This window comes from Erpetoichthys calabaricus, chromosome 8 (assembly GCF_900747795.2).
Source record: "Erpetoichthys calabaricus chromosome 8, fErpCal1.3, whole genome shotgun sequence".
Classification (NCBI taxonomy): domain Eukaryota; kingdom Metazoa; phylum Chordata; class Cladistia; order Polypteriformes; family Polypteridae; genus Erpetoichthys; species Erpetoichthys calabaricus.
Window position 1 is genome coordinate 193,121,677 of NC_041401.2, and position 18,669 is coordinate 193,140,345.

The 18,669-nt window shown below is 41.3% G+C and overlaps 1 protein-coding gene across 1 annotated transcript in view; it reads right to left on the reverse strand.

Annotated features, from left to right (window-relative positions):
- Window positions 1-18,669, reverse strand: part of ube2f (ubiquitin-conjugating enzyme E2F (putative)) — a 164,412-nt gene that overhangs the window by 115,647 nt on the left and 30,096 nt on the right. Inside the window, exons 3-4 of the mRNA XM_028808029.2 lie at window positions 10,120-10,149; window positions 7,231-7,296 (exon numbers count right to left, since the gene is read on the reverse strand). Of these exons, the coding sequence (XP_028663862.1) occupies window positions 7,231-7,296; window positions 10,120-10,149 (96 nt within the window). The remainder of the gene's footprint in view (window positions 1-7,230; window positions 7,297-10,119; window positions 10,150-18,669) is intronic.

The following is an 18,669-nucleotide window of genomic DNA, read 5'->3' on the forward strand; positions in this document are numbered from 1 at the left end:
AAACCTGCCTAACTTTTGTAAGTAAGCTGTAAGGAATGAGCCTGCCAAATTTCAGCCTTCCACCTACACGGGAAGTTGGAGAATTAGTGATGAGTGAGTCAGTGAGTCAGTCAGTGAGGGCTTTGCCTTTTATTATTATATATATATATATATATATATATATATATATATATATATAAAAAACCACACACAGCAGTTCCATTATTGTGCATTTCAAACAAAATAGCACATATTAGAATGCAGCCAAACAAAATCATAACCCCAAATAACATTTTAAAAGCACCATGGGTTCAGGTTATGATTTTTACTGGCAGTTTTATATGAGCAAAAATTGAGATCTCTGTCAATGGAAATGAAAAACTGGGCCAGGTGCTTCATTTAGTGAAACAGCAGAGACATTCACAAGATAACACACAAATAATAAAAACACACACACATATATATTATATATCTGCCTTTTTACTTTACGCTACTGAATGTGCGTCACGGCTATTTTTGGGCTATTGTGTGTGTGTGGAGGGGGGGTGATTAGTAAAGCGTGCACAAAAATAAAAACTAATGTGGAAGGCTTTCAGGTAGACAAGTCTTTCATGCGAATTCTGGAAATACACTTACTGAGATGGTCTTGTTATATAAAAATGTGAACCCCCCCAATAAAACACTGGGCATTAGTACTTTGCTGTTAGGAACAAATGCATGTTTGCGGTTCCCACTTTAGCCGTCTTACACAGAACACTTTTAGGTAAACAGAGGAGTCCCAGCTCTACATGTACAGTACGCGCACAAAATTCTTAAACCATTTTAAACCAATTCAGGGGTGGGCACCGGAGCCCACCCAGGAAGCACTAGGAGCAAGACAGGTTCCACAATTTGAAGAAAACTCCACACAGACATGGAGAACATGAGCAAAGTCTGCCCAGATAACAACTGTGTGCCAGCTTGCCACTCAATATTTTGTACGTCTGTATTATTAAAAATGTCCAACATAAAACCTATCCGTATTGATGGTCACTCAATTCCTGTTTCTTCACTGGTTAGAAATCTTCGTGGTTAAATTTGATTCTACTCTCTCATTTCAAAGTTACTCGCATCCTTGTCCAGAACGTCATTCTATCACTTACAGAATGCTGCAAGAATCAGACCGTTTCTACAAATGAATGATGGCGAGAAGCTGGTTTGTGCTTTCGTCACATCTCGTCTCGACTACTGCAATTCCCTGTTAGTTGGTCTTCCTGGAAAGGCCATTCAGAGGTTACAGTACTTTATGTCCAAAGCAGGGCTGCAACCAAAACCCATACGTCAACTTCAATCATAATCATCCCTGGACTGGCTACCTTTGAAAGAGAAGATCCATTTTAAGATCTTAAACTTAGTTTACAAATGGACTGCTGGCACTGCCCCAGTCTGCTGAATCTTCTAGACTTACTGATCGCATTTACGCCCGTCAGGTCTTTGTGGTGGGGATCCACTAACCACCAGACTGTTCCACAGACAAGACAGCACACAAAGGGCACCTGGTCCTTTTGTTGTATTGGAATTTCCACAGTCTGTCTGAAGCTCTGTGACAGTGACCACCTTTTAAGAAGTAGTGACTCTATACATTTAGTTGAACAAATGAGGATAATAAAATAATTGTTTTGGCATGCGTTGGTAGTAAATTAAAACTAATAAATTAAATTGGTAGTAAATTATTGCAGATGAAAATGAATGAGGCATACCTGGAAAAATGAGTTCAACCTGTATCACATGACCACATGAGATCCGTTAAACATGACATCACAGGTCTTAATACAAAGGTTAAAATTTTAAATTATATTTTTTAACGAGAGTTTTAAATAGTATTATTGTTTGGTTTTATTGTGTTTATTGTTCTTGATTTGTAAAGTATTTAAGGGATGACTATGTTATCGTAGTGTGCTATTTAAATATATTTTAATATACTTACTGTTAAATTCTGGTCCGTACTAAAAATTTTTTATTTTTATACTGTATTGAGAATTTGCTCTTTTCTGTGTGTTGTATTGTATTGTACTGCACGCCCAACCTACCTGGAAAGGGGTCTCTCTTTGAACTGCCTTTCCAGAGGTTTCTTCCATTTTTTCCCTGCTAGGGTTTTTTTTGGGAGTTTTTCCTTGTCGTCTTAGAGAGTCGAGGCTGGGGGGCTGTCAAGAGGCAGGGCCTGTTAAGGCCCACTGCGGCACTTCTTGTGTGATTTTGGGCTACACAAAAATGTATTGTATTGTATTTTATTATTATTAAATGTATTATTGTTTATTATTATTTAAGGGTTAAACACAAAGGAGATTAAAAATTAAAAACTGAAACCTCCAACACAATAAAGCATGCAGAAAGAGAAGGGTTTGCATATTTTCTGAATCCAATGTGGATGGATCCATACATCTCAAGTTATTCTTCCAAGAGGTTTTCTCCTGAAAACTTAAGGTGATGGATCAAAAACATTAAAATAAACAAATATTAAAAAGTCAGCAGCTGACCCATCTGGACTAAAGAACATAATAAAAATCGGGAGCCCTACGTCCACACTTTGAGAAGAAAACTAATCTATACCGTGCCATTGTAGTGAACCTGCCTCTCTCAATCAAACGGCTGACAAGAGACATAACTAGTCCAAGCAGCAGTGGTCAAGAAGCAGGAACCCACCCTGGACTCTGGCCCATCTCCAGGAAGAGTCACTCACAGAGAAAGTGGGTCCTGCTCTTTAATACCAAATAAAATAAAAAGGTGTTAATTTGAACTGTAAAATAAAATTCAGATATGAGGTGAACATCCAGAGAGAAGAAACCCCACAAATTCTGTAACATTACCATCCGTTGGGCCACCATACTACCACACATATCTAAGGTTGTGCTCCAAATGTTATTTGAGTTACATTAAATTTTAATGTTCCCTTTATTCGGTTTTGTTAAATCAAGGTGATTTATTTAGAGGGGTGACACTGTGGTTAGGTCTGCCTCTTTATAGGATTCAACCTCCTAGGTTCACATCTTGTGCCCGGATATGAAGTTTGCAAAAGAGTACTGCACGAAGTTCAGATACATTCAAGTGAACACAAACTTCTGAATTGAAGGATATATCCACACTATCACATTTTCATTTACACAACTCTGTTCACACTGGAGTTTTCACATCGTTTCCAAAAGAATCCCTGTCCATACCAAAACCCAAAAATGAATATGATGGCGATCTTTGTCTGCATTGAGCATCACTGGCACACTCTTTGGAGTTGAGAAGTGAAAAGTTCAAAGTATTTTGAAAAGCAGATTCCTGTGTACTTTATGTGCTCTGCAAACTAGCAGTGTGTGCATTCACAGCATCGAAAAAGAAAAATTCTTTAAGGAGTGAATCGCCCCAGTGTCACGTTAATGTGCCAATTACAGTTGAAGTTGACAGTCTTCAGAATTGCATGGCGATAGTCGTCTTATCATTAAAGAAAAGCAAAGCAAATGTTAAATCGACACTTGAAAGTGTTCAGTTCTATGGTCAATCGCAAAATGATTGATTACAAGATGTCCACAGCAATCGTAGCGTACTGTGTACCAAACAACAATTGAAAAACTAACTCAATAGAGAAAATAAATAAATAAACCAATCTATATCGTCACTTTATTGCGTTGTGCTTTCTTGTCTCTCTATCCTGTAATATCATGAGCTTGGCTGCATTCTATATCCATCCACCTTCTTAAGCACCTCGTTAATAATTTTGCTGTGGAATGTGCTTCTCATTCCTGAACACATTAAGTTTAATACTAGAATTACCAGAGCCTACAAAAAAACTCGTAGATCCGTCCCACCTTAAATCGCTTCTCACCTCTCCGTCAGCGTCTTTTGTCCTGTAAATGTGTGGATAAGCAGCAAAAGGCAAGCAGCCTACTATCACATCCCCCATCCCGCACAGTTTTCTCAGCTCAAGTCTGTTTACCTGTTTGTCAGTTGCTTGGAGTCATATAAAGAAGTCAAGCAAAATGAACTGTGGACTTACTTACAATGCATCCGGAAAGTATTCACAGCACATCACTTTCTCCACATTTTGTTATGTTACAGCCTTATTCCAAAATGGATTAAATTCATTTTTTTCCTCAGAATTCTACACACAACACCCCATAATGATAATGTGAAAAAAGTTTACTCGAGGTGTTTGCAAATTTATTAAAAATAAAAAAACTGAGAAATCCCATGTACATAAGTATTCACAGCCTTTGCTCAATACTTTGTCGATGCACCTTTGGCAGCAATTCCAGCCTCAAGTCTTGTTGAATATGATGCCACAAGCTTGGCACACCTATCCTTGGCCAGTTTCGCCCATTCCTCTTTGCAGCACCTCTCAAGCTCCATCAGGTTGGATGGGAAGCGTCGGTGCACAGCCATTTTAAGATCTCTCCAGAGATGATCAATCGGATTCAAGTCTGGGCTCTGGCTGGGCCACTCAAGGACATTCACAGAGTTGTCCTGAAGCCACTCCTTTAATATCTTGGCTGTGTGCTTAGGGTCGTTGTCCTGCTGAAAGATGAACCGTCGCCCCAGTCTGAGGTCAAGAGCGCTCTGAAGCAGGTTTTCATCCAGGATGTCTCTGTACATTGCTGCAGTCATCTTTCCCTTTATCCTGACTAGTCTCCCAGTTCCCCACAGCATGATGCTGCCACCACCATGCTTCACTGTAGGGATGGCATTTACCTGGTGATGAACGGTGCCTGGTTTCCTCCAAATGTGACACCTGGCATTCACACCAAAGAGTTCAATCTTTGTCTCATCAGACCAGAGAATTTTCTTTCTCATGGTCTGAGAGTCCTTCAGGGGCCTTTTGGCAAACTCCAGGTGGGCTGCCATGTGCCTTTTACTAAGGAGTGGCTTCCGTCTGGCCACTCCACCATACAGGCCTGATTGGTGGATTGCTGCAGAGATGGTTGTCCTTCTGGAAGGTTCTCCTCTCTCCAAAGAGGACCTCTGGAGCTCTGACAAAGTGACCTTCGGGTTCTTGGTCATCTCCCTGACTAAGGCCCTTCTCCCCCGATCGCTCAGTTTAGATGGCCGGCCAGCTCTAGGAAGTGTCCTGGTGGTTTCGAACTTCTTCCACTTACGGATGATGGAGGCCACTGTGCTCATTGGGACCTTCAAAGCAGCAGAAATGTTTCTGTAACCTTCCCCAGATTTGTGCCTCGAGACAATCCTGTCTCGGAGGTCTACAGACAATTCCTTTGACTTCATGCTTGGTTTGTGCTCTGACATGAACTGTCAACTGTGTGACCTTCTATAGACAGGTTTGTGCCTTTCCAAATCAGGTCCAATCAACTGAATTTACCACAGGTGGACTCCAATGAAGCTGCAGAAACATCTCAAGGATGATCAGGGGAAACAGGATGGACCTGAGCTCAATTTTGAGCTTCATGGCAAAGGCTGTGAATACTTATGTACATGTGCTTTCTCAGTTTTTTTATTTTTAATAAATTTGCAAAAATCTCAAGTAAACTTTTTTCACGTTGTCATTATGGGGTGTTGTGTGTAGAATTCTGAGGAAAAAAATGAATACTTTCCGGATGCACTGTATAAGCTCTGGAAGGGGAACTGGGGTAGTGACTAGTTCTGCTCCCCAGCTCTGGTACTCACTACCATTTGAACTTAGAAATATTGAATCATTTACACTTTTCAAATCTAAACTTAAAACTCATTTGTTTAAGATGGCTCTTTCTCTTTGATTACAATTGCTCTGTCTGATTTAAATGTTTGTATTTTGGTTTTGTTTATAATCTGTGTTTTATCTATTGTTCAGTGTCCTTGAGTGTTTAGAACAAATAAATAAAATGTATTATTATTATATTCTTGCTGTATATAGATATTGTGACAAAGGCGCTATACCAGCACCTGACCCAACACAGACAGACGCAGGAGGCACAAACAAATAAATGTTTTATTCTCTTTTTCTTCGCCTGTGGACCACAACACAGTCCCACAAACACAACACAAACGCAATACTTTTCTTCTAATTTTCCTTGTCTTTCTCATCCACTCTCCCTCCTGCAAGCTTCGTCGTCCTCCTCCTCCTGACTCTCCGAATGGAGTGAGGCGACCCCCTTTATATTGCACCCTGATGTGCTCCAGGTGTGCCCTGATAAACAAACATCCTGCAGCACCTCCTGGTGTGGCGGAAGTGCTGCATGGGCACCCCGAAGCACTCCAGGTGCAGTGCATTTGGTTCCTCTTCTGGCAGCACTTCCTGGGGTGACGGAAGTGCTGCCATCCAGGACTCAAGGATCGTCCAGACGCCCCCCTGACGGTGGACACAGCCCCCCAACAGGGTTGCGTTTCTTAGCTCTGTGGCCCCCATGCAATCCAGGGAGGCTGCCCTCTTGCATTCCACGGAAGATTTCTTCTCCAGGAGTCCCGGTGGGGAAAGGTCCCTGGACGTCAATCACAATATACTTTTTGTATCGTCACATATAAGGGTTATTTTGGGGGGCGCAGATGAAAGGGATTATGTTTTTTTTTTCCTCCCGATTTTATATATTCCTCATGTATTTATGGATATTGACCACTAGTCCTTTTTTTTTTTTGTCTCGGACTATAAATGTTTCGGCATCAGGTTTGGCTGAACATTTTAAAAAAAGGTGTGTACAGGGGGAGGGAGGGATCTACAGGGTGTGATAGTGGCCTATCCTTTCTAACATCTGTTGCATATTGGGACAGGTTAGCAGTAACGATCGCCTCGTGTCAGCATGGCAGGCCAAATTGTTACAAGCTTGATGCCATAAGTACATGCCAATCCTGAATGAACTAGAGCCCCTTCTGGGACAAGGTCCTTCCCACCTTGCACCCAATGTTGCTTCTGAAATCGAAAACCAATCGGTGATGAAGGTGTTGGACTGTAAACCATAAGGACACCAGTTCAATCCCCACCAATGAGTGCAAATCTCGAATGACCACTTAACCTTCCACTGGTCCAAACAGTGAAACAGCAATACAAGACACTTGTAACCTGTATGTTGCTTCTGAATACAAATCAGTTTATTTTAGACACAACAGTAATATTATCATATTTTTGTGAGAAAAAAAAAAAATAAAAATGAATGCATTGCTCATTAGAATGTGGGTGATACACCATCAAATTATTCGGTGTAAATGAGTTTATTTCCATACAAAGCCGAGAGTGAATTGTTTTTCTTTTAGCCTCAGTGACACTGAAAGCAGTAAAACAATAGCAAATCAAAGCAGACTTACCTGGAGTGACAGTTAACTGAAAGTAATGCAGCTTGTTTACATCTGGGAAGTTCACTTTACATGTACCTGGAAAAACAAGATGAAACGTTTCAAGAAAGTCTAAGATGTCGTCTTTTGTCAGGTTCATCTGCTATCTGGCTGGAGGCACTGGCTAATCAGAAGATAATCTAGCAAAGCAGACAATTCTGTCAATGTTAAGAAATGTCATGAAGTTTTTAATACAAGGGATAGGAGCAATTTTGTCTAATAAAGACCTAGGCAATCCCCAGCTGTTTTTCTCCCAAATATCAAAAAGAAGGATTTTTACAGAAAGTCTGTAAAGCATTGTGACATTCCATCCCAGACAAATGTCCTTTACAGGATATTGGGGCTGTGAAAGAAAAATTAACTTGTTGCAAGCTACTTGGGCGGCATGGTGGCGCAGTGGGTAGCGCTGCTGCCTCGCAGTTAGGAGACTCGGGTTTGCTTCCCTGCGTGGAGTTTACATGTTCTCCCCGTGTCTGCATGAGTTTCCTCCCACAGTCCAAAGACATGCTGGTTAGGTGCACTGGCGATTCTAAATTGTCCCTAGTGTGTGTGCCCTGTGGTGGGCTGGCGCCCTGCCCGGGGTTTGTTTCCTGCCTTACGCCCTGTGCTGGCTGGGATTGGCACCAGCAGACCCCCGTGACCCTGTAGTTAGGATATAGCGGGTTGGATAATGGATGGATGGATGCAAACTATTTAGGGTTAATATCTGACAAAGCCATTTTGCTATAAAATCAGGTTATTCATATAGGCGTCTGTCATAAGACAGGGTGCAGTAAGCTGACCGAGGAAAATTTCCCGTTTCTACGGAACGCGTCTATTTGACACAAGAAGGATAATTGTAAATTGTAAAGAGTTTGAGGGTTTAGATCGAAAGCAGTATACACCGAACCACGGTTTAATTTAATGACACGTACAACTTTGACATTTACATGCTGCACATTTACATTGTGAATGCAATGAATTGAATGTTTAAGCATTGTACAGAAAAGAACAGGCAAAACGAAATATGAACAACTACGGACAACATCCACCTCTTGTATGTTCTGTTTGTGGGGGACCTCTTTACTAAGCTGCAGAAGCGTTTAAACTTAACCAAGGCTTGCAGTGGAGCACTTCACTTTTAATACGTCGTGGCACGTCACAGTCTGACCTATATAGGGACACCTCAGGTCTCTTGCATGTATTTCACCAGCAAGGGCCGTCCGTCACCCAACCCTTTCTTCAAAGTGTATGCATATAAGCACAATCGATAAGTCAAGTGTGACCACCCTAGGATTTGTTTGTATTTTATTCCGAATCCCACAGAGTGAGAAAAAGCTCCAGTTTGCTCTCATCTGTCCATAGGACCTTCTCCCAGAAGCATTGTGGCTCGTCCATATGCATTTTAGCAAATTCCAGTCTGGCTTTTTCATGTGGTGTCCTCGTGGCTCTTCTTCCATTGAGCCCACTGTCACTCAAAAAGCAACGGATGGTGTAATAGGACACTGGTGGATCCTGACTTTGGAGTTTGGCTCATATCTCTCTGGAAATCATTCCCGCTCTTCTTCTCCCCAATTTTTCCTCCTCAGGGAGGTTGCCTGAAGTCCCATGCACTTTAAAGTTCTTAGTACTATTAACAACTGTTGTCACAGGAACACCAAGCTGCTTGGAGGTGGTCTTCTAGCCTTGGCCTTTCACATGCTTGTGTGGAAGTAAACCTGAAGGCTAGACTGGAATAGTTTAATCAATTTTTTCTTGATTCAGTCACAGATGAGTACATGAACTCATGCTTTACAAAGCAGAAGAGCAAAGTTCCCCTGTTTCAATCAGCTTTTAAAATTAATTTTCCTCCCTCCCTCTTACTTATGAAACAGCATCTAAGCATTTCATATTATGCAAATCGGCCAACTGTTTCTTTATTGTGTACGTGTCAAGAGGGGCCCCAAAGAAGGAAAGGTCATTTCTCCTGTGTCTAACAGATGCGTTCCTAAAGAAGGAACTGTCCTAGGTCAGCTTACTGCAACCTGTCTTATGACAGACGCCTGTATGACTAACCTGCCGTTCTAACCCTTAGTAGCTTGTAAGCAGTTGCAGTCTCTTTCACACTTGTCTATCATTGTCTTTCTGATCTCCTCAGACGACTCTCTCCTTTGCTTCCCTCTGGTCCATGTTCAGTGTGGGACACACGATGACACCAAATAGCAGAAGGACAACTTTTCTGACGACCCAGTCGTGAGGAGTTGAGAATAAGTCAACAGATTAATGAGTGCCACGTGGACCCAAAGACGCCATTTTGATCTTAGCCGAGCTTTCAGCCCTCCATTTAGCTTCTGTTGGCGCCCTTCATTTGCGTAAACCAGCACACCCCATTTCTCTGCACAATCACAGCCTCAGCGGTCCCCCCAAAACAGACCAAAAAGGACAAGGGGCTTTACAACAGCCCACTCACAGAAGCATTATCATCAATAGGTATCGACAAATTAATAAAGCTCAGCTAATTGCCTTTTTTTTTTTTTTGCGATAACGTTACCAAACTTCAATTAAATCGGTCAAAGCATTTTTGAGATTTTGTGGTTTTTAGCTTTTCTATGGTGGGTGCAGGGGGACATCCCTAAATATTTATATATCAAAATGTCCTTTCTTGCCAGATACATACTGCCCTAAATGTACAATCCTACCAAATTTCAGCTTTTTAACTGAACGGGTAATAATAGCGTTTGGTCTCGATGAGCGAGTCGATCATCTTTTCAATATACAGTATGTGTACAGATTGTGACATCAACTGCCTTGACGTAAATTGCAATTTGTAGACTGTGCAGACACGTTAAGCTATGCTGGTCTTTGAATATTTCAAGATAATGTTAATATAAAATGTGTACTTACTTGGAAGGTTTGCTTCAAGCTCGGCAACCTCTGAAAATAAGAATAAAAAGACAACGCTTAACTTCATGGCACACATTTCAAGATCAAAAGAAGTCACAGCTGACAAGTTTCCTAAACATTATAAAATGTATAAAAATACTTACGATGAGAGATTTCTAAACAAATCTGTCGAATGCTACATTCAAGTGCTGGTGGACAATCGGTAAATACGAGAAATTCCACAAAGACACAGAGCTATAAGTTGGACAAATTGGGGAAAACAAAGCTAACCAGACTCTCCAAGTCGTGACGTACCGCTGACCTTTCACCTTAGTCAACCGTATAAAATAAAAAAAATAAAAGCTGCTCTGCCAGAAATGCCAGTTTTGTGGTCAAATTGCATTTGGAGTGAAGTGAGACACATTCAACACATTTAGTTTGTTCTTTATTTTCACAAAAAATAAATAAATACAATTTATCTGGCATTGCTGTTTTGCCGACAAAGTAGCAAATCAACGACCTCACACTTTCCCCAAATAACTAGGAGAGCATGCACTGATACCGCACCCACCACATGACAAAACAGCTCAGGATCCCGGTTGGCAACCCCCCAGTCAGACACAGACACAGATCGGGGGGATGGGGGGGGGGTCCCCAAGTAGTTCAACCGGAAATTCCTGTGAACACACGTAAACGTCTCAGCTCAGAGCTACGAATACTCCGAGAGCAAATGAACACAGTAGTGTAAACAAACAAAAATTACGTTGCTTTTTTAAAATTAATGTCTATATCAATACTAGTAAGCCAGCGAATCGGATATCCAAGAATGGCAGTTTCTGTTCCGTCTGATATCTGGATGGATGACATATCATGGAGGGTGGGTGCGTCTGGGGAAATGTTATTTAATTACATACGTATATCTGTAGTAAAGCGGTCTCGTTTTGTGGAGACGTGATTCCATTGCCTTTGCTGACACCGACCGCTGGCAGAGTGGAGCACAGCAAGTTCAGCCCTGCGCCCATATCCGGTTTACGCCGTGTGATGCGCTGCAGTGCGTGTGCGCCTCGATGCGCCCTGCGTCCATATCCGGTTTACAACCTTCGGTTGGTAAGATGGATTGACAAAAGGTTAGTAAAAAGCTAATACATTTAATAAAAATGTATTTAAATATATAAAAATATACTTAAATTACATTGCTGAGACCACAGAGAAAAATATCTGGATTAAAGAGACATTCGACCTAAAAAATAACTTTCATTTATCTCTTTCTTACTGTAGTGATGGCCAGGCAAAATTTTTAGTCTCATGCTTTTATCAGGATGCAGATCACGCGCCACGGCAGCAGCAGCAAACTAACTAAAAAATATCAAAAACTCACGTCCCACGAGACGAGACTTTGTACCAAGAGATTTAACCAGACCTGGGGCCGGAAATAAAAGACAAAGAGTAGGACAGCTGCTGTACAGGCTTTGAAATGTTCGAGATGGAGATCACGCGGCACAGCAGCAAGTCAGCAGCTGATCGCAGCAAAGAGGAGGTAAACTGTATTTATTTCCCATTGTATCACCGTTTAAGAGGGGGTTGTGGAGGAGCGACCATGTCTCCTTGGGGTGCATTCAGCCCCCCTCTTTACAACACGAGCAGCAGAGACACAAAGTGGCTGGAGAGCGAAGCGAGCAGGGGGTGAACCCCCTAGCAACAATTATCTCTTTTTAGTTTTAAAATGAGTGGTTGTAAAGAAAGTAAAGTGACAAGAAAAACCATTTTGCTGGAAACTAAATGCATGTGCTCCGACGATTAGATGCAGGTGAACACCAAATTAGCGTTTCTGAAGATGAGGAACAAAAGGAACTGATAGCGCTGCCACATAAGGATAATAAGTTTTCTGCTGTCGATCGGGTGTTGTGGGGATCATTCTTACATCCGGAGACTGACAGCGGTGCCCCAGAGGTGGAACTTCCGGTTTTACTGTTTTCTTTCGGGGAGTAATTTGCATAAAGCGCGCTGTTTTAAAGAGAGAAGGGAGAAGAGGAGGGGAAGAAAAAAAAGAGAATCGGAGAATAAAAAACAGATCAGCTACTGCACGGGCCATGTAAGAAGTCCAGGAACTCCTACAGTCCTGTCAAAGGTGGAAGTAATTCTTTTGATCGAGGAATTGAACGTTCCGCTAATTCCTACAGACTCGGGTGAGCTATATCAAAGGACTTACTGTATTGTATCATGGCGCAAGACTGACTGTATGTCTTTTATGACGAAGATGTGATTGTGCTAGGAGTCCGCAATTGTCAGAAGTCCTCGTTTTGCCTGCCGGCATCAGTGGGGCAGAATTGTGGACAACTGTGGATCTATTTACCATCTCTGGAAGGGGAACCGGGAGAAGGAATACTGTTATTGTGTATATAGATGTATATATTTGTGGCGCTACAATATAAGGGTTATTTTTGGGGGGGTGCATGTGTAAGGGATTATTTTATTTTATTTTATTTTTTTATGTAATGTGATGATAGATATTGACTATTAGTTTTTTTGTGGGCTATAAATGCACTGGCATTAAGGGACTGAACCATGTAGAATGAAGGGTATACAGGAAATTTATTGAGGTGTGATGTTGGCCTATCCTTTTATCATCTGCTGTCACATAGGACAGATTAGCGGTAGCAATCGTCTCGTGTTAGCGTGCGGGACGAATAGTTACAAACTTTCAACGGATTTTCAAAAAAAAAAAAAAAAAGTTTAGCCACTATTACAGAAATTATGGATCAAGTTTATACAAAACGATCCAAATTTTGCTAGAAGTTCAAAGGCAAGACGAAGTGTCATTGATGCGATGTCTTCCTATCGACAATTGCTTGCTGAACGACAGAGAAAAGAGGCAAACGACGTTAGATGACTTCTTCACAAAAAAACAAAAAGAACTTTCCTCATCACAAACATAAATTATGTATTTACTCGAATATTTTTGATTTTCATGAATGATTTATGAATAAAAATCGATATTAGCAATAAAAAATGTCTGATTAATGTAATAAAAAAGTAATTACACATGTTACAAAATAAAACCAAAAAAAATTATTAACTTTTGTATTCTCTGTCCTGTTTCTCCTATCCCCATTATTTGTGTGTTAAGATGACCTCTTTTAACGCTGTTTTGTTTAGCGCTGGGATTTCTTAAGCGGGGGTCTTTCTGTATAGGGTGGTCCAGATCTAATTATGCAACTTTTAAAACAATGCAGGAAAACAATACAAGACAAAAGAATTGCTTTTCGCCTGACAACCGTCTTCCCGCCATTTTGGAATGCAGGGCAGGTGCTGCCATCTATCAGCAACAAAAAGATTTTTTTGTGAATTCTCTATGTAATAAACTTAATAAGTTATAGCGTAATAAAAATTGCATAATTGGATCTGGACCACCCTGGTATTTACAAGCTTGCAGTACCTGATCTCTTGTCATACTTGGTTCGTGTTACTCAGTGACATCTCCAAGGCATGCAGGTCTACAGGGTACCATAGCTTCTCATGTCATTGCTTTTCAGGGGGCATACAGCACTTTGTGGATGGGCTGCAGGGAGTCCAACACATTTGTCCAGGTCTGTAAATAAAAGACCCATCCTCTTGTTATCCATCGACTTCCAAAAGGAAACTTACGTATGTCAAAGCAAGGTATGGATTGTTTTTTTCCAAATGCAAATGTTCATTTTCCGTTAACAGTGTATTCATTTCAAAGATCCTATCTTTGCGCCTCCACTGCTCCCAGACAGGGCCACGTCAATAACATGAAATGTAAAAGCAGCGGGAAAACAATAATCCAGAGCGAGACAGAATGTCAAGCGCTGAAATGACTGCCTCTGCCAAAATGTCACTAATGAATATCAAAATGGCATTGCTCAGTCGGCAGCACACATCATTACCCTGAACGGAGGCCCGGCACATTCAGACTATTGATATATCAAAGCGCTGTCAATCAGCGAGGCACCGTGTGTGCGCAGAAATAAGTCATCGCCACCGCTCACACTCTCAACACGTACATCTGGACATCTTGAAAGAAAGAAAGAAACCTCAATAAAGCATTTGAATAACTCAATTACTTTAAACAAACAGCACTATACTGTTATTATTTATCTGTAATCACCAACGAAACCAGAAGAGGACGACACGCAGATTTCACAAACGCTTCTTTACAATTTCCAAAAACAAACACTACATAATCTCAGCAAAGAAAAACTCAAAGTAAAGTGATGTTTACACATTTCACAGCATTAAAGGGTTAACCAGGGACTCCCATAATGCATCCCAAATTGAGACAAGGAAAAGTCGCTCATCCATTTTGTAAACTTGCAGCTCAGGGTTACAGAGGGGTTCACAGTAGTATGTGATACAAAGGTGATGCGAGTGAGTGGGCACAGACAGGGGGTCATTAAAAACACACACACACGCCTGAAATGAGAGAACGCTGAGCAGGGGTCTCTAACATGTCGCTCGTGAGCTACCAGTAGCTCACCAAAGGGTTAATGAATCCTACATAAATTTGTAAACTTGATTAGTCAAATTAGGGGTGTGGGCGATCTTTCCAAAAAATCATAGCACGATCCATCCATCCATCCATTTTCCAACCCGCTGAATCCGGACACAGGGTCACGGGGGTCTGCTGGAGCCAATCCCAGCCAACACAGGGCACAAGGCAGGGAACCAATCCTGGGCAGGGTGCCAACCCACCGCAGCATAGCACGATCCTTTGAACACAAAAATCACAATCCACAATCTGAATTGCAATCTCTCTTTTCAATGTGGCAGACACTTAAGAGAATATCCGGACTCAAACTCATCAAGACCTAAGTAACACTTGATTTTAAATATCAAACAACGTTGAATTCAATTGTTCTCTCATTCGCTAGCTAAGCGGAGTTAAGGAACACACCCTGAAGCTGGCGAGTGAGTGAGGAAGCCCCAACCCGCTGCATGTTTCTCGGATTAGCACGAATATATCACTCCTGCAAGCGAACTATGATTGTTAACGTGAGGAGACAAGTCACAAAACCAACTGGAATGTTCAAGCAAATTCTAGAAAAAAGCCCAATCTAAATCCGTGAAGTAGTTCTCTCGTTCGCTAGCGAGGCTGGTGTGCGAGTGAGGAGGGCTCCGCCCCCCCATTCCCTCGACCCGCTGAGTCTCTCTCTTTGATTCGCGCAAATAAATCGGTACCACTAGCGAACTATGATACTTAGCACAATGACAGAAGTCACAAAATCAACCGGAATGTTCAAGCAAATTACAGAAAAAAACCTGATCTAAATCCGTTAAGTAGTTCTCAAGTTGAAAAGCAGACAGACAGACATTGGATTTTCTATATTACTGTATATATTAGTAAACCTTCAAAATAATGTGCAGCTAAAGTCTCAACAGTATTCTCAGCATTTCTGGAGCTTAGTACAATACAATACAATTTATTTTTGTATAGCCCAAAATCACACAAGAAGTGCCGCAATGGGCTTTAACAGACTCTGCCTCTTGACAGCCCCCCAGCCTCGACTCTCTAAGCCAGGGGTGTCGAACTCCAGTCCTGGAGGGCCGCAGTGGCTGCAGGTTTTCAGTCTAACCATCTTCTTAATTAGTGACCAATTTTTGCTGCTAATTACTTTTTAATTAACTTGACTCAGGCCCTTTAGTTTTTTTCCTTAATTACCAGCCAAACAATAATGAGACAAAACAAGCCGCCACATCACACAATATCTGAAAATAAAGAAAGGTGATGGTCTCAGTAAGGTTAATATCTCAAAACACTTTGACGATGTTCTTATAAAAAACAGAAAATCAACAGTTTTGGAAATGTCTGCTGTTGTAGAACGAGAGCAGCAACAAGCCGTGGAATTAAATAACGGGTTTAATTAACAGCAAGCAATCATTGGCTTCTCATTAAAGAAACTGGTTGGAGTTTGAAGCCCCAGTTTAAGCTCTCATTTCTGTTTGGCTGTCATTTAATGAGGAAACGAATCAATTCAGAGGACTGAATCCTTCTAACATGGTTGTTAAAATAAAAGGGGGAAAAAGTGAATTAGCAGTGAAAACTGGTCACTGATTAGGAAAAGGGTTAGAATGAAAACCTGCAGCCACTGCGGCCCTCCAGGCCTGGAGTTTGACACCTGTGCTCTAAGCAGACAAGGAAAAACTCCCAAAAAAACCTTGTAGGGAAAAAGAGAGACCCGTTTCCAGGTAGGTTGGGCGTGCAGTACAATACAATACAACACACAGAATAGAACAAATCCTCAATACAGTATAAAAATAAAAATTTTAAAAGTACGGAGCAGAATTTAACAGTAGAATGATATCACATACTATAATAAGATTTGGATATATTTAGAGTCCTGGAGACCTCATCCATCAAGCAGCCTCCCCATTTGGCCATTCCATGGCTGAAACAGTGCTGGGCCAGCCAATCCGATGAAAGGTCCCCTCTTTCCCACGATTCCTGCGATCCTCCATCAGGGATGAAGTAGAGCCAGATAACTAGAAGACTTCACCAAGCAGCTCTGAAAATGTCTGCTATGTTTGGGTCTCCATACCTCTGTGAGTCTGTGACATGAATGTCATGAAATCAAAGTTCAGAACAAGACTGACAGACGGACATTGAAATGACTCTATAAGAGTGAACTACAGAGTGGCTCCACTCCACCATACACCTCAGTGCCAGTCATCTGACTAACTAAACAACACATCACACATGCGACTGGACATGTGAATAAAGTGACAATAAAGTCATATCTGTGGATTTGGAATTGCTTGGTTTGGACATGTGCAGAGGAGAGATGAGGGGTATAATGGGAGAAGGGTGCTAAGGATAGAGCTGCCAGGCAAGAGGAGAAGAGGAAGGCCTAAGAGGAGGTTTATGGATGTGGTGAGAGAAGGACATGCTGGTGATGGTGGTGACAGAGCAAGATGATGAGGACAGAAAGACATGGAAGAAGATGATCCGCTGTTGCAACCCCTAACGGGAGCAGCCGAAACAAGAATAAGTGTATTTGGAACTGCATTGTTTTGTTTTGACAGCATTCACGTTTTAATTTAATAGTGTGAGATACACTGGAAAATGCACTTGCAGGTGAACTAAACATTTTTTGTGATGTTTTAATGCAAACTGAGACTTGTGGATACCAACATTTTGTAAATGTTCAGGCAAAACAAGCGTATTCAGTTTGTTTGGGTTGAAATAAGCTGTGAGAATAAAAGTTAGAAAACATGAGAAGCTCTCAGCCATTTTCATTGTGTAAAAGTAGCTCTCATGGAGGAAAAAAGGTTGGAGAGCCCTGACGTAAAGTCAATCAACCAAAACAATCAATTTGGAAATTAAAAGCAAAAACAGAAGGTCTCGAGTTTTGCGAATCTTTCTTGTAAAGACGGCCACATAAATAATGTGCTGAGCAGAAGAGCCAAATATCATTTAAACATACGACAACAACAATATTTATTTCTATCGCACATTTTCATACAAATGTCGCTCAAAGTCCTTTACAGGATGAAGAAAGAGGAAAAAAAGACAATATATAAAAAGTAAAATTAGGCAATACTAATTAACATAGAATAAAAGTCAGGTCTGTATGGCCAGGGAGGACAGAAAAAACAAAACAAAAAAAAAACAATGAATATATGAAAAGTTGTTTGCTCAAATGGATAAAAACAATTTCCGTCAACCCTCCATGTTCGGGGATCGAGTCACACCAACTGCGGATTCAAAATAAGAAAAAACAAAAATGAAGCTCCAAAATGCAAAACTTGAATTAGTCGCACATTAAGCATGATGCGCAATCCACACAAACGAGGTGATGTTATGCGCAGGCCTGCCCCGCTGTAGCCTCCCTCCATTTCACATATCCACAGCCTCTCTCCAGCACTCAACACTTCAGCTTAATTCTGTTCGCATCTCGTTATTTGCCTCCCACGTCTCCTTATTTCACCATTTGCGTCCCGCTATTCCCCTTCCACGTCCCGCATTTCAACAACAGCAGCATTTATTTCTAGAGCACATTTTCATACACATGATGGAGCTCAAAGTGCTTTACATGATGAAGAAAGTAAAATAAATCCGAAATAAAATTAGGGAACACTAATTAACATAGAATTAGAGTAAGGTCTGATGGCCAGGGAGGTCAGAAAAAAAAAACCCCCAGACGGTTGGAGAAAAAAATAAAATCTGCAGAGGGTCCGAGGCCACAAGACCACCAGAGCCCCTTCTAGGCATTCTAACATAAATGACCAGTCTTCATTGTATTTAGGGTTCTCATGGAAGAATTTGATGATGGTGTACATCCTTTTTTTCAGTAGAAACAACGGCTCCTAAAATGCAATTAAGCAGTCAAAGTAATCCCTCAAAAGCTAAGAGTGAGCATAAAATGCGGTCTCTCAACGACAAAATAATCTTGGATCATTGTAAAAGTGGTATGTCGTATGCCAGAGTGGGCCATGTTTCAGGTATTCTAATTAATCAGGAGAGGACTTACATACTGCGGTGGGCTGGTGCCCTGCCCGAGATTTGGTTCCTGCCTTGCACCCTGTGTTGGCTGGGATTGGCTCAGCAGACCC